At 36.1% G+C, this 15,070-nt stretch overlaps 1 protein-coding gene across 3 annotated transcripts in view; it reads left to right on the top strand.

The window, feature by feature from the left end:
* The window catches only part of LOC135685833 (uncharacterized), a 36,255-nt gene that overhangs the window by 6,845 nt on the left and 14,340 nt on the right, over positions 1 to 15,070 (top strand). For 2 of the 3 annotated variants that reach the window (XM_089112661.1, XM_065201916.2), the window contains exons 2-10: positions 1,527 to 1,736; positions 2,539 to 2,637; positions 4,061 to 4,159; positions 5,464 to 5,562; positions 6,249 to 6,347; positions 7,380 to 7,478; positions 7,912 to 8,013; positions 8,562 to 8,636; positions 11,465 to 11,713. In XM_089112661.1, coding sequence (XP_088968787.1) covers positions 1,614 to 1,736; positions 2,539 to 2,637; positions 4,061 to 4,159; positions 5,464 to 5,562; positions 6,249 to 6,347; positions 7,380 to 7,478; positions 7,912 to 8,013; positions 8,562 to 8,636; positions 11,465 to 11,713 — 1,044 coding nt within the window. In that variant the 5' untranslated portion in view covers positions 1,527 to 1,613. The remainder of the gene's footprint in view (positions 1 to 1,526; positions 1,737 to 2,538; positions 2,638 to 4,060; positions 4,160 to 5,463; positions 5,563 to 6,248; positions 6,348 to 7,379; positions 7,479 to 7,911; positions 8,014 to 8,561; positions 8,637 to 11,464; positions 11,714 to 15,070) is intronic. The other variant, XM_089112662.1, reaches the window with a different exon arrangement.

Raw genomic sequence — 15,070 nt, 5'->3', positions numbered from 1 at the left:
GATTCGACAGTTCTTTGGTTAGAAATAGAAGCAGCTTTATTTTGGGTTGTATATAGTTTATTTGAAAGGGATTTTCTATTTTAAAGGAAAGGATATTATTAATTTATAAAACACAAAAAGGATAAAGGTTCAGCTTTGCGGTGCCTAAAGACCCTGGTTTTCATTTACGAGTCGCCGACTGGATGGTGGCCTAAGTTGTCTGGGTCAACGTGCAGTTGAGATGAGTAGTCAAAGTTCTTCCAAAAAGGCGTTGAAATTTTGATTATGCTTGCACAGCTCGGTAGGCAAAGGAGCAGAGATCGAGAAACATAGTGATTTTACGGTCAAAAACTGTCTAGAAGGTCAATGAAAACAGATGAAATTGAAAAGCCAAGTCCAAACCCCGCTTTATTTTCTTTGTTTTATGAGGAAGTAATCCAGAATTTTAAAGTAATGTCCGGAAGAAGGAAGGATTCCTGGACTCCGACTGTAAATACAGGAAGACTCTGTTGTAGTGTTTTTTAACCTGGTTTGGTTTTCAATATCCGTTTCTAGCTTAAAGCATCTTCTCTAGTCCCCATACTATTGAATAAAAGGGTGCTACCATAATGTTTTCGATAGAGTTGGTTGTATTGAAAACTTTGCTCTAAAAACTAATGGCGGGGCTATTTCACAGTAATTGTGGTGTAAGTTTCTCGCAGAGTTTCTTGACTGCTCCGTAAAGTCTTAAGTATTTTATGTGGAATACGAGCAGTTTTTTAGCTGGCAGAATGCTTACATTTTTTTATGATAGTCATTCTCTTCCAAAATAGTAATTGATTTTTTATGTTTACTTATAAGTATTTGAAAGCGCCCCAAAAAATAGAATGTTGAAGAAAGAACTTATTGAAAATTTCTTAAATTCTAATTTACCTCCTAATTTTTGAAGAAAAGAATTTTGATTTTAATAGGAAATCTTTCAAGTTGGTTTTTCAAATATTATATATTACAATAATCCCCTTTAGTTGCAAACTCCTAATTTACAAGGAGATATAGCTTTTTTTTCCTAAACTAAACAATCTATACTTTCATTTGGCGATTTCTCACCATCTCGTGGCCTAAGTTGTTATGTTTTCCCATGGCCTTGCAAATCCAAGTTATAGTCAATTTTAAATATAAAACTCTTCAGCATATCTATTCACACTCCATTCTACGTTCGCTCTTCGCACAAAAATTATGGTAATTTGGCGCTGGTAATTAAAAATTCAAACCTTTCTGAACTTTAGAATGTAATATTATTTGGAGGATGGTCGGTCTTTATCACACCGTCAAAGACCTTGAAACAATAAAAAACCGCATTTGATGACCTACTTTTGAAACAATTAACCCACTAAGGCTGAGTTGTTTATAATTAATACAATTAAAAATCGGCAAATAATTATCCACTTTCATTAAAGATGAATGATTTCTTGGCTTGGTATATGTTTGTGAATATAGATTTATTGTAATTTTTCTCAAAGAGTTCTGATCTTTCATTCACTGTAATTCTTCATGTTTTCATTTTGCAGATTAGCGGAGCCTATTTGCCCGACTAACTGCGTCCTTAACATTTGCAGACACTGCAGATATGGTGTTTCTGTTTAATGTCTTGAAAAATGGCTAATGGCCCTGTCAACCCGAAGCTGCATAAGGATCTGCTCTTAGCTTGTGGCTGGGGCAAAGAAATCGACGTTGTTTTGCTGCTTCAACAAGGTGCGAGTGTCAAAGTCCAAGATCAGGTTGGTCCACATTTTATCGATAGAACGTCACACTAACCAACAGTCTTGTATTGAAAAAAATGGGAAGTATTTACTTTGAGATGTTAGAACTCGGTTTTAGGTTTGGCATTGAATATTAAGTGTGTAATAGTTAAAAGTTGAAGGGGAAGGTGCAGTTGTTATACAGTTAATAAGAACAATATGCTGTTGTCTCTTGAAGACTTTCTTCTCCGGCATGCCAATTCACATTTCTTTATTACCCCCCCTTCGTATATGAAATGTAGTTTATCTTATAGGTTTGAATATGCATGCACGATCTTGAAAAGTGCTCATGAATTGATCGCATGATCGTGGCTGCTCTGTGAATTTCTTGGTTTAGACCAAGATACTTGATTGGTTTCGGCTGAGCTACTCTCCTTCATAGTATGCCACCTGTCTTGACATGCTGTTTTTTTAAGAACTCATGCACGGTCAGAAGCCAACTTCGCTTAGCTAGAGTATAATATGCCCAAATAAATGCCTTTTTGTGCATTGCTAAACCCCTACAACCCGACCTGTACCCATTCAAGCTCAAATCTATTCTATATTAGCATACAATTTTATCAACGTTTTCCCTTGAAACTCATTGGAATCTTGCTGAAATTATTCAAAGTCATATTCATGACTTGATGCTTCTCAAGCTTCGTTTAGATGTAGACAGTAATTGTTATGCCATTGCTCACTCTGTGCAGTTATTTTTCTTCTGGTCTTTTTCGATTTTTGGACGTCTTTTTGAGACATTTTATATGCTTTATTTTATTCAATAACGTTTTTTGATTTGCAGAATGGCCGAAACTGCCTACATTATGCTGCATCAAAAGGTCATACCAATATTGTGGAAATTCTTTTGCTGAAAAAGTGCAACGCAAATGCCAAAGATAAGGTATTGCCTTAATTATATTGACTGTTCAGTTTTTACTGATGTCCGTTCTTACCTAGGCCTAATATTAGATTTTAGGTATTAAATGAAAAACTAAAGTTATCCGTCCGGACTTTTAGGTTACAGTAACATTATAAAAGGTCTCATAGTGCCCTTAAGAAGAGTTTCTTTCTACCTGGATGCAATAAATTCCAACCTAAGAGCAATGTATGTTAGAATATCTTGTACGTGTCTGCAGCCAAAAGTTTTGTAGTTTATTTGATAGTTTAAAATGATATTTCAATGGAAAAAACGACAAACAGAATCGCAAGTTTGGGTATGCACTAACCAACCTTGGCGCCAAACCTTATCTAATGGAGGCGTGCCCAAATGTTTGAGTTTATGTAAAACAGAAGATAAAGTTAACCAGCACATTTTCGACTCTTTCGCCCAATGGCCATGTCATTCAAGGGACTGATTTCCATTGATCCATGCAAATACATGCAGTATATATTTCTAAGATAAAAGCATTTGATGTGGCACCTAATTGTTGCAAATTTCCTGTTGAGCAAACTAAAGGCATGCAAGCTATTGCTTGAAAGAGAAAATGACTACTCACCTTTGCCAATACATTTTTTGTAAGTTTGGGATGATTCAACCTCTACATAAAGATTGCTGTTATCCGTGAATGGTCAATTTACTTTCAATATACCTCCAGTGTTATCATTGTATGTTTTTATAATATGTTTTATTATGTTTTTTTATGTTTATGTTATACATTATAATTAATATCTTTCTTTCTGATTGTTTGCGAAAACTTAAATTTACGTTTCAACGATCTACTTATTATTTTTATGTACACTTCTCGTTAATTTAAAATGTATGTCCACTTTGGTCCTAACTTGGTGTGCTCGACAAAATGTAGCTGTATCACAAGTGTGGCCGATTATAAAGTTTCCAATTCATCAGTGATACGCTTGGTAATTAAGCCTGAATAAAATGTAAATAAATCCAGTTTTTGCCAAATTCATGATTGTTCGCCACTTTTGTCCCTCGCTTATTGCCAATGTTCTTTGTGGGTAGCTCATCTGTTATACTCAAGCATTTCTATTTTGTTATTTATGTGTATTATGCCAGTTTTCTTTCCCCTGTAATTCTTTAGCAACCCTGCATCAACAAAGCATTGTCTCCAGTTGCTCTTTTCCCTCGAAAACTAATACTAGTAATCACTCTGGTTAGCATTCATGCTATCCTTGAAATGTTTTTCTAGGTCTGTCGGATCCACCACTATCAGGCTTCTAGTAGTAGACTATTACCGTAGCGTTAGCCTTTTAGATTGCCTGAAGATGCCGGGTTGTGACACCTTCCCCAGTACTGCGTATATCAATCTAACACTGGTTACTGATTACGCTTTTCACATTGGCTTTTAACACACTTTTGATTGCAGTATGGATCTACGCCTTTGCATCAGGCCGCCGTGAATGGTCATACAGAGTGCGTAGCCACCTTGATTGAAGGAGGCGCTGATGTCAATTTTCAAGATGAAGTAAGTTGTCTTTTGCGTTTCTGCATAAAGTAAGCAGTTTTTAAGCTTTGCTTTGCCAAACACCATTTTAGGGTTCACGACGTCATATTGAATTCTATTGTTCTTTGATGACGTGAAGTGGAGCAAACATGTACAACCTGATGGTGAGAAGAAGCTGTAATAAGATTACATTTGATATGAAAACTCTAAGAAATGTTAAAGGATTATACTTGTCAACATTTAATGAATTGGAGCTGAAATAAGACAGTTCTCTAGCTTTTTCCGATTGTTATAATTTCCGGTTGTTATCTTTTCCGGTTGTTATCATTTCCGGTTGCAGAAATTTCCTCCTCCAGTTGCAACCTTTCCAGTCTTCGTCACTTTCTGTTAACGGAGTTTATTGTATTTCAGTCTCTTTAAGATTGAAGCGTTACAGCTTTTTGCTGATTTAAGTTATGTATTGTAATAATCGCTGACGCCTTTTTTTAACGGGGGACTACCATTTCAGCTGCTTTGTTGTTGTTATGCCCAAGTTCCTATACCATGACTGTGTTTGTTGTGATCCACCTTGGTTTTTCTGCTGTTACTGAACTCTTGCTTGTCGATCGCCTTAAACCGTTGGCCTCCTTAATTGATAGTCTCCTTAATCATTGGTCTCCTTAATCGATGGCCTCCTTAATCGATGGCCTCTTTAATTGATGGCCTCCTTAATCGATGGCCTCCTTAATTGATGGCCTCCTTAATCGATGGCCTCCTTAATTGATGGCCTCCTTAATCGATGGCCTCCTTAATTGATGATCTCCTTGTTTGTTGGTCTTCTTAGCTGTTTGTCGCCTAAATCGTTGTCCCGTTTCAATGTTGAACGTTTTCACACTTTCTCCGTACGTTAATGTCACTACTGGCTTGAAGCCAGCTCTGTAATATTCATATCATGTTTATTAAACCATGGAATTTCGGAGGAAATTGTCACTACGACAAATCTTTTCAACATTTGGTAGATTTTGTCCTGCAATAGAGTACGATGCATCTTTATCAAATCTTTGTATCAGGAAAAATAATGTCTAACATTAAATGTGAAAATTTGTTTGCTGTTTAATATGTTTTAAGTGTCTCTGCTAATATGTTTAATACGTTTAAGTGTCTCAGTGTCTCTGTGAGTCTCTGCTCAGTTACCACGTTATTTCCATAACAACAACAAAAGGCAATAGACCAATCAAATGAACTTCCCGTCCTCGCTAAGCTTTATGGGTAGCAAGGAACCTTTGAATAGACTCCCGGATGTACTTGACGTAACCAACCTAACAGTCACTTACTAATAATTGTAGAATGGCAACACACCGTTATACGAGGCTGTTTGGAATAACCAAGTTGATACTGTCGACCTCTTTTTAAAAAGTGAAGCTGACGTCAACATTAGAAACAAGGTACTAGCAATTCTAACATATTTCTAGATTAATCAATTATTATTGCTATGATAACGACAATCACTATTTATTTACCTACATATTTTGACGTGATTAACTCAGACCGCTGTTTTTCCTTTTATATCCTAACAGTTTTTCCAAATCATCTTTCATACTGTTGTCATAACCCAATGCATTCCCGTAAATTCCCTTTTGCTATATGCACCCGACCCAAGATGGTCGATAAATCAATCGAAATTAGAGATTTTCAGATAAGATTTCGAAATTTAGGTGTTGGGTCGAAATACAGACTGTAAGTTTTCAAGCAATTGATGGCCTTAGATAAGCTAAAAGAAATCCTATAGAATGTTTCAGCTTTTACCGCCATTTTCTGTTTCAACACAAATCTAACCCCGTCTTTTTGCAGTTGCTAAGTTGTATACATCTTGTTTCATTCTTGTTCAACCTATGGGCTCTACTAACAACCTTGACCTTGCGCGACACAAGGGATAAATCTAAAACAATTGTTCTGTTGCTATAGCCATGATAGATTTATCTATGTCATTATTTCCTGGGATCATTAAGTTAAAAAATCCAGTAACTAACTCGGGAACCCAAAGTAGAGGCCACTTTTGCTGTATTTTACGGCTGAGAAGAGTTACATATGAATACTTGTCTCAGGGTCAAGTTCTCTTTTTTCAATTTAGGAAGGATATACTCCATTGCATCTCTCTTGTCAAAATGATTATGGGAAGGTCATACAAAATCTCGTGAAATGGGGCGCAAGTTTGCAAAGCCCTACCTCGGTGAGTCTTTCTTCTCAGCAAAAACCAAGGCAACTTTCAGTGTCTTAGGAAGTTATCCTACTTGGAATGTCATCATGAATCCGTAAAACCTTGAGTAGATTAGAATGAAAATAGCTAGAAAATCCGATAATAAAGCCGCACCCTGTGGACTAATTGAACATCTACGGTGCTCATATCAGTTAAAAGTACTGAAAATATTTTCCTCCAGCCGTGAATTTCATATGCTTCCTCTAAATCCTTCCGAATAAGTTCCAAAAACTTATTAAATGAAGACGACGTGCGTTACGTTTTCCCTGCCTTTGCTGCTCGTGTTTGCTACTTTGCTATCGATAACTGTTGATGACGTAAGACAACGAACATTGGTTGAATTTCGTCTTTAGAAATGCTGTTTCTCGGTTAATGTGTAGTTTCGATAGCCACGGAAAGTCACTTCTTAATCTCTTTCGTTGCTTGCCACTGGAAGTTTCTGAACTTTCAAGCAAGGTCTGTTCTGGTTATGTGCCATCTGAAACCAATTGCTGGTAAAAGTGGTTGTAGTTGTTGACGTTTTTCATAGATTCTGCGGAGGCTGGGAACCATATTTACTTTTATCTCAAAGCAGTTGCACGTTTTCTTATAGCTTTGTATCGTCTTTTGTGGCTATATCTTCAATTTTTCTTTCTTCCCTGTTTTTGGATTTGTCCAGTTTCTTCAAAAACTCTCAGAGACTAAGTCGTCGTAATCTCATCTGGTAAATTTTTATTCTCCAGATTTTATAGAATATGCTTGTCAATTGACTGGATCTATTAAAAACAAGATAAATTAAATTGCCTAACATGAACCATATCTAGTTTTCTTTGTTTTATTAAAAGAGTTTTGTAAGCTTTTGCATGTTTTTTTAATTTAATTCACATATCTTTAATTCTTTGTTGTGTCTATCAACTGGTAATTTTTTAAAGAGAAAACACGTCATAGTTGTCTCTTTGTCTTTTGTGTTAGTGGGTAGACTTGTCTACCAGCTGATTTAATATTTCCGTGCTTTTTCTCTCGTAGACTGGCAACACTCCTCTTCATATCGCAATTCAAAACAGTCATATTGATGCTGTCAAAACTCTTCTTGCTTTGGAAGCAGATATTAACATCCAAAATCATGTAAATTGTGTTTTTTATCATCCATCGAGTATTTTGATTCTCCTCAAAATAAAAACATGCATTTTATTTTAGCAGAATTTAAATTTGTATGCAAAAAATTGCACAAAAATTGCTCTGGTTTTAGTATTTTTTTCTATGTCATTGTTGATCAAATTTAGATTATACATTTTTTGAGTTTTTGAATAAGTTCTAATTTTTTATTTGTCATGTAAAATAGCTTCTTCAAGTCAGATTTTATTATCTAGATGGGCTTCCGTGTTTGATTGCAACTTGGCAAGAAAAGACATCAACTCATTACACATCTCGTGTTCTTGTCAGTTTATCGTCTCAATCGTACGATTTCACGGTAACCATATTAAGCACAGTCATATGGTGTTATTTGGTTTTCACTGCTTGCAGATAAAAGTACTAAAATTTGCTCTTTCGCTTATAGGATGGTGATACACCTTTGCATTTGTGTGCGGAACACGGAGACAAGAAAATTGCAAAGTTGTTGCTTGAAAGTGGTCAGCCATTCGAGCCCAGTCTCAATAATGTGAGTTTCTTAACGAGGCCTTGTGATTGCATTTAGTGTAAAATTCGAATTTTGGCTTGTTACTGGAAGCATTTGCTTTGCAGGACGAATGATTCGTATAGAGTGTCACCTCTACGACTTTAATACATTTTTTGCTCTTGCAATTAAAGTAGAAATCATAGCTAGGAGATTTTTTATCATTTAAATTTCTTTCTGTGCTAATTTTTTTTATGTTTTTCCAAATCAAGGCACTTACGGGTCTAACTAAAAGTTTAATTTAAATGGGATGGGTTGCAAAATGAATTGAAGTCTGCAGAAAATCGAAATTGCTTCGAATCCAAAGTAAAACATTGGGATAGACCGAAATGCAATTTTAGTACCGGTTAAGATTCTGTTACATGTAGATAATCCTTTTTGTTTAATGTTACTAAATTTTCTTAGTTTTGGATACATTTTGTAGTCAAAATTGATTGATTGATTTTGATTAGTTAACCTTGTGTATTGAGTATGTATGAAATTCCAAATATTTGTCTCAAGTGATATTCACTTATTTGGACTTCACATTGAAGGTTGGTGACTCACCCAAAGACATCGCGGTTCAGTTAGGAAACAAGGAGGTGGCTGACCTTATACCGACCCCGATGGTGGGTAATTTTTTATCAAGCACCCTTTCCTAATGTTTTTCTAATAATGTTGAAACAGAGATACCTAAATTATATGTTTGATGTTTAACTTGAGGCTAATTGGAGATCTCTGTATAAATTTCCATTTTAGCTCCAGTCAGACCTGTCCCTCCTCCCTCTTCCATCTGAGTTTTTGTTTCTGTTACTCGTGCATGTAAGCTATGTCATAAGTGTTTTGCCGTGTTATGAGCCAAAAGAGGTTTGTAGATACTCAGATAGATTTAAATCAAGGATTGACATTTTTAGTCTAATTGCAACCATTGGAAGCAATTTAAGGTTAAAGTACGCCTTCTTTTCTTCAAAACGCCCCTTTCCTCTTATGACTGCACATTTGTTTGACAACATTGCCTCATAAGTTAACACGGTTTATTTAACAGTGAGATTAATTCACATCCCGTTTGGATTACGCGAACTTCAATTAAGGCGAACAGGCTTGGGGAATTATCCCGAACAGGCTTGGGGAATCATCCCGGATTAAGAAATAGGCTAATATACCCTTAGCTTACTGGATTCTCTTTATGCGGCTTAATCTAAGAAAGAACGCGAAGCGTGCTCCAAGTCTATTTGGATGTCCAATAAGGAAGGATCTTTTTTGCTAATATCATTTGACAATTCCCGTTAGATAAAAATCGCACACCTTTCCAAAGCAGCTTTAAGGCCTCTATATCTCTATGCATTGGTTAGGAAATATCCAACTTAAAGCAAATTCTATTTCCCCAAATTTTCGGCTGGCATCTGGCCGTTTGCCGATTCAGAATCCGATTTGTTATTTGGTACTACCATCTGCGTGCCTGTTATCTGCTTGCCAGAGATTTCAGCATGCAACAATTTACTGGTGTTTAGGGTTTTCAAAGTAAAACCTATTTTAAAGATATAACCCATTTCTAAGCTTTTGAAAAGAGAGCCATACCAATTTGCAGGTTTCCGGTTGAAAATGTAGCCATTCCAACCAAACACGTCTGGCTTACCCCTAAAACATGAATACTTGGTTATTTTTCCCACCTTCGTACACCATAAAAGTATTAAAACAAAGTTGGCTGACAACAGTCTTATGCCCAATTTTTTTCTTCATTGAATACTAGCAGCCAAATGCAGCTCATATATGTTATCCGATGTCTCAATATTTGTGAATCTGTTCGTTGCCTGTGTTGTTTTTTTGCAGCGAGCACGAGGCGTTATCTTTCATTTTTTGACGATCATTATCTTGCATACGTTCTTTGCATACATACTGCAAATAAAGCTTATTTGCAAAAGATTATTTTTTGAATATTTTCAAAGCTACGAATAGCTTAACTGTGACTATTTTCAAGATTCTGTTGCACTGAATCATTAGACAACAATTGGAAAAAATGATTTGATCGTTGATGCAATAAAAAGACTGAAAAAGATCTGATGCAATAACAAGACTGAAGTTTTATTGCAAAATAGCACGCTGTCGTTTTTCTTATACAGCCATGTGAGGCTCCGTCATAATGGCCGCCTCTGTAAAATTTCAAAGTTATCTTACTGGCTTCAAAATTTCCCTGGCTATTGTCTGCTTTTAACAACTGCAAAATTCGCCTTTCCTTATCTTTAACTGAATCAACTAAGTGGGTTGACTTTTAAGAGTGAGCTGTGTGTTTTAACCATGTGTTACATTAATTTATGATTTAGCAGTGAACGCGAAATCCGGGCTTTCTCCTAAGTGTAACTCAACTTGAACATTACCAATTACTCTGATGCCTTAAGTGTTACTTTATCTGGCCTGATATTTACCAGCAATCAAACGACATATATCTTGGAAAGACATTAGGCGCAATTTTGCTAGGAAGGTTTTCCCATTAGCATGACCATGATAAGATTAAAAATGAAACATATTTTTATCTGCGCTAGATATAGCGGTCAATGAATGACCATGTTGTTATAAAGCCAATGAGAAATAAAAACATTGGCTTGTTCTTTATAATGTTTAAAGGAATTCTGGTTAATGATTGACTTACTCTTCTTTATTAGTATTTATTGACAATCAGTGTGATACCGTTCACGCTTATTAAATAAGAACTGCTGTTTGACATCGCCATTGACCACCGGTCTAAATCCGTCTTAAAAGTGGAAAGGCAATGATAAGCTAGATTAATCTGCACAGGTATTTAATTGGTTTCAAAGTTTGGATTCAGGGTCAAAGAAAACCTTTTTCGAGGAAAGTTTTAATCGAGGAATGGGATGTTGAAGCAGGATTTTGACGGAAAATGTATCTGAAAGTTTAGTTTCCTAACAAATTAGTGTTGTCATTCTGCAAATACCAACGTTAGCAGCCCACTATAGGTTCCTGGAAGTTAGAGAACTGTGCTAGATTTAATTACCCTTGTGTTCTCAGTCGATGGAATTAATGAAAGACCTTCCTGTGCCAGAGAGTTTAGATCTAGTTTTTAATATAATGCTTTAATTGATTATTTTATGTGACGGAAATCCTCACTAAAGGACCCTTGAGTTCTAATTTGCATTTATCTATTAATTTCTTAATCTTGTTTTTTGTGTTTTTGTAACTTCCACAACCCTGATAATTTTTCAATTTCTGTGCCAAAATATTGCCTATCATTAGGTCATTTACCCCGCTGCTCTGAATTTTCCCCAAATCTCCTCTAGCATGTCCTGTACCCTTATCGATCTAAAACACAGTCCTTAATCAAGATAAAGCTATCTTGCCTATTCTTCTTTATGTGTGAATTTGATAAATCCTGTTTGCGACTGACAGCTCTTTGTGCTCTGCTAAACATGGCAAAGTCATTCATATCTCATAATCTTTTTAGATTTCAAGAAAACAGACTAAGAAAAGTGAAATTCCTGGATCGCCTAAGCGCCCGCCAAAACAACGAGTGTCGTCGGCGAAGGCGAAACAGGCTGTCAGCAAGGAGACTGGCAACTCAGATTCGCTAGAAAGACCTGTTCAAGTTGTTGTGCAGCCTCCGTCGGTTGATAACTTAGCTGCTACAGATACATGTTCAAGTTTGTCTAGTTTGTGGCTGCCAGTGCCTGACTCGGGAGGCCATCTGCCTATGGTAGGTGCTTTTATTTTTCGTACTTTTATTTTTCGGGTTTAATGCACCAAGGCGCGTCAGCAAAGCAGGAACATGGTTACAATGAGCATCCTTGCTTGGTGAAATAATTGCATTTTTAGCATTCTGAGTGCAATTTGCGTTATTTTAATTTTCAAACTGAATAATAACACTGATGATAACAATAAATCTTTTCTTACCTACTAAAAACATGCTATCCTAATTATTTGGCTTTGAAGGAAACTTCGTTTTTGAAAATGCTGTCACAGTCAGCTCAGAATATTCTCTGTACTGCCGTCGTCAATTTTCAAAAGCACAGAATCGTATTCAATAAACAGAGCAGTTATTCAAAAATGAATTACTGTAACTTTGTTTATATTGAAATCACGAAAACCAATTAGTAACAAATACAGTGTAATTTCTACTGTTGCCTTTAGTCAAAGCTGTGGATGTTTAGATTCACATGGGATTCAAATAATGGGCTCATTTCACGGAGTGAAGAGAACGTAAAACAAAAAACAATCTGCGAAGTGAAACTCGCAATCATATGATACCTGCTATAGCTAGGAAGTAAACGAGAAGAACGATATAAATATTTGCCAAGTGCTTAGAACTAAGGTAGACTTTATGCGACTTTAGTTCGGGTTGATCGAGATCGATACAAGAAAATTGACTGTGGACATTGGGACATTTTCTTAATCGTTAGCAATATATTGTAGCATCATTGGCACCTTTGGTTCAATAGGAGTTTGAAACTCTGTTGTATTCTCATCCTTTTGATAGACGTTTTGGCTGTGCTGTCTTTGGTTGTTGTTAGGGTGGCAAATGGGGCTGGGGCGGTGTCTGCCTGTCTGTGGGTTGGGGGTCCTGTCTGCCTGTTTCCTTGCGCTTGTGTTATATGTGTATATGTAATGTGTTTTTATTTTTCTCTAGACACTGATGTTGAGCTTCTTTTTAGAAGGCACTCAGTAGATACTAGATATGTAGATGAAAGGTGTATCGAGAAATTTATCTTCAAAGCGTTCTTGAGGGCATTCGTCTTTACTACCCATGCCATCTTTCCTTGTAGGTAGGCCAGTTTATGATCAGATGTGCTCTTGACTGCTCAGCTGTAATTAAACAATTTATATCCGATGACACATTTGATAAACCCATTGTGAGATCAATTAACACTTTTAAATATTTATCAAGTTACCCTCCCCAGCTATTAGCTTTGCAATCCTTGTGGGATACTTACAATAATTATCAGCGTCACTAGCCATGTGTTGTTGAAGTGGGTTGGCGAAAAGTGTTTAAAGCTTTTATCGTCGCCTTGGCGGTCGAAGCTTCGTCTACAATAGCCAGATTGTCGTGTAGATAACTCTTGGATGGAAGCGAAGCATTTGTTGTCGTAGTGATATGAAACATAGTGGTACGATGCCTTCAGGGTTTGAAAAGAGCTTTTAGGAAATTAAGTTTGTGGAAGCTAGCAATTTTTTGCTTAGGAGTTCCACAGCAGAAAAAAATCAAATTCGTGAATTCTGATAAGCAATTCGACATCCTGCAGCTGAAATAACTGATGGCTCTGCGTACTTAGCCCTTAAAATGCTCAATACTGTATTAACCAAGCTGCTATAAGATGTTAATTGTAAAAGGCATACGAGTATTCAAGTCTTGTTACATTGTGATTGCTAGCATGGTACTAGGATACGTAAGCCAGCGAAACAGAAGTGATGTTTCAACAGTATTTTCCATTATCATCAAATTCTGCTAGTTATATTTGCTCAATTACATATTTTTTTACAAAGTTTTCAAGCCAACTATAGATTTGAAAAGGGTTGAGAGATTCATGGTTCACGGGAATTTATGATATCGCAACTACTTCTGCCTCCTATAACTATAAATCGCTATTTCCCATACTTTGTCTCTCTCTGTATCAATCCACCAAAAGACAAAGTTGATCATAAGAACTCTAATCTGCTGATACCAAACCCAGAAATTAAGGAATTTTTGCATAATGTTTTTGTACTCGATACTTAAAAAAGGGGGGCTACCTCACTCATTAATATGCTCTCTTGTTTGCCTTCCAAAGAACCAAGTACTATCCCCCTGGTTTGAAACTTCCCCTCTTGTACCCACAACCTAAAAAAGAGCTGCAGTCGTCGCTTACAAAATCATTCTCAAACCTTGATTATAATATTAATTATTGAATCCATAGAGATTAATTACGGAAATTATTCGCCATGAAGATCTCTTCGCCGCAACTCTTTCAAGGTCACGTTTTGTCGCAGAATCTAAAATTCGCTTTATTAGATTTGATTAAGCTTAAAGATGAATCAATCAAGATTTCGTCTCCTGCATTTGATAATCCTATCGCATTTCAAATCCACTTTTTGTGCCACTTTGATTGGTAACTGTGAATCCATAGCGAATTTACCAGCGAATAAAGCGGTTAACAGAAATAGAAAAATCTCCAACCAGGATTTTCTCTATTAATATCGTGTAATGGTTCTACCGTGAATGTTTTAACACACTGTAACGTGGACACATATTATTTATTGATTATAAGAATTAGATCCCGAAGGAAAATAGGGAAAATCTCAGTCAAATCTCAGAGAAGTCTTTGCTATGTTTTCCTTGAATCAAAGTTGTAACTGAATGATATGATAGAACTCAACGTGAGTGACATTGCAGCTACGCCCATAGCCCGAGGTTTTTCAAATTAGTTTGGATTTGATATTTAATGAACTGTTTTCATACTTGTTATAACTACTTTAACTTCAAACTAAAGCGAAGCATGACTCGATTTCACCTTTATTTTATATTGATGAATCTTAGAAACTTTTTCATCGAAAATCATTTTACCCCATCATAGTTACCTAGTACGGGTATTTAACAAAATGACATTTTTGGCTAAGTGAGTCGGTTAACGCCATATTTGTTCAGCATATTTAACATTTCGAGGCATTTTTGGTTTCGCTGGCGATGATGAGGTACACCCTCGGCATTTTCCTTGTCACAATTTTATCCTTTTTGATTGATGTCAACTGGAACTGTCACTTTGCTCTAATGCCAATCTCCTCAAAACCCCAAATCATTTGTTTATTCACACACACTTTTCACTTATTGGTTGAAGAATTTCCTGCACTCAATGGTACTAAACACCAACTAATCATAGATAATTTTTCTTGGTGATCATCTATCACTGTCAATCGCTAATCATAAAGTTTTTGTGAATCCTCGCCAATCATCAAATCATCTTCGACCGCTGAGTTGAAAATCCAATCATCAAATGTCTGTTTTCTTCATAATCATAAAATCACTTTTGATCACATCTAGCTGAGTTGAATAAACACCCAATCAAATGTCTGTTTTCTTCAT

Source organism: Rhopilema esculentum, chromosome 15 (assembly GCF_057945365.1).
Source record: "Rhopilema esculentum isolate cy_ngs chromosome 15, ASM5794536v1, whole genome shotgun sequence".
NCBI classification, from domain to species: Eukaryota; Metazoa; Cnidaria; class Scyphozoa; order Rhizostomeae; family Rhizostomatidae; genus Rhopilema; species Rhopilema esculentum.
Note: the sequence above shows the minus strand (reverse complement) of the source record. Positions and strands in the feature narration are given on the sequence as shown.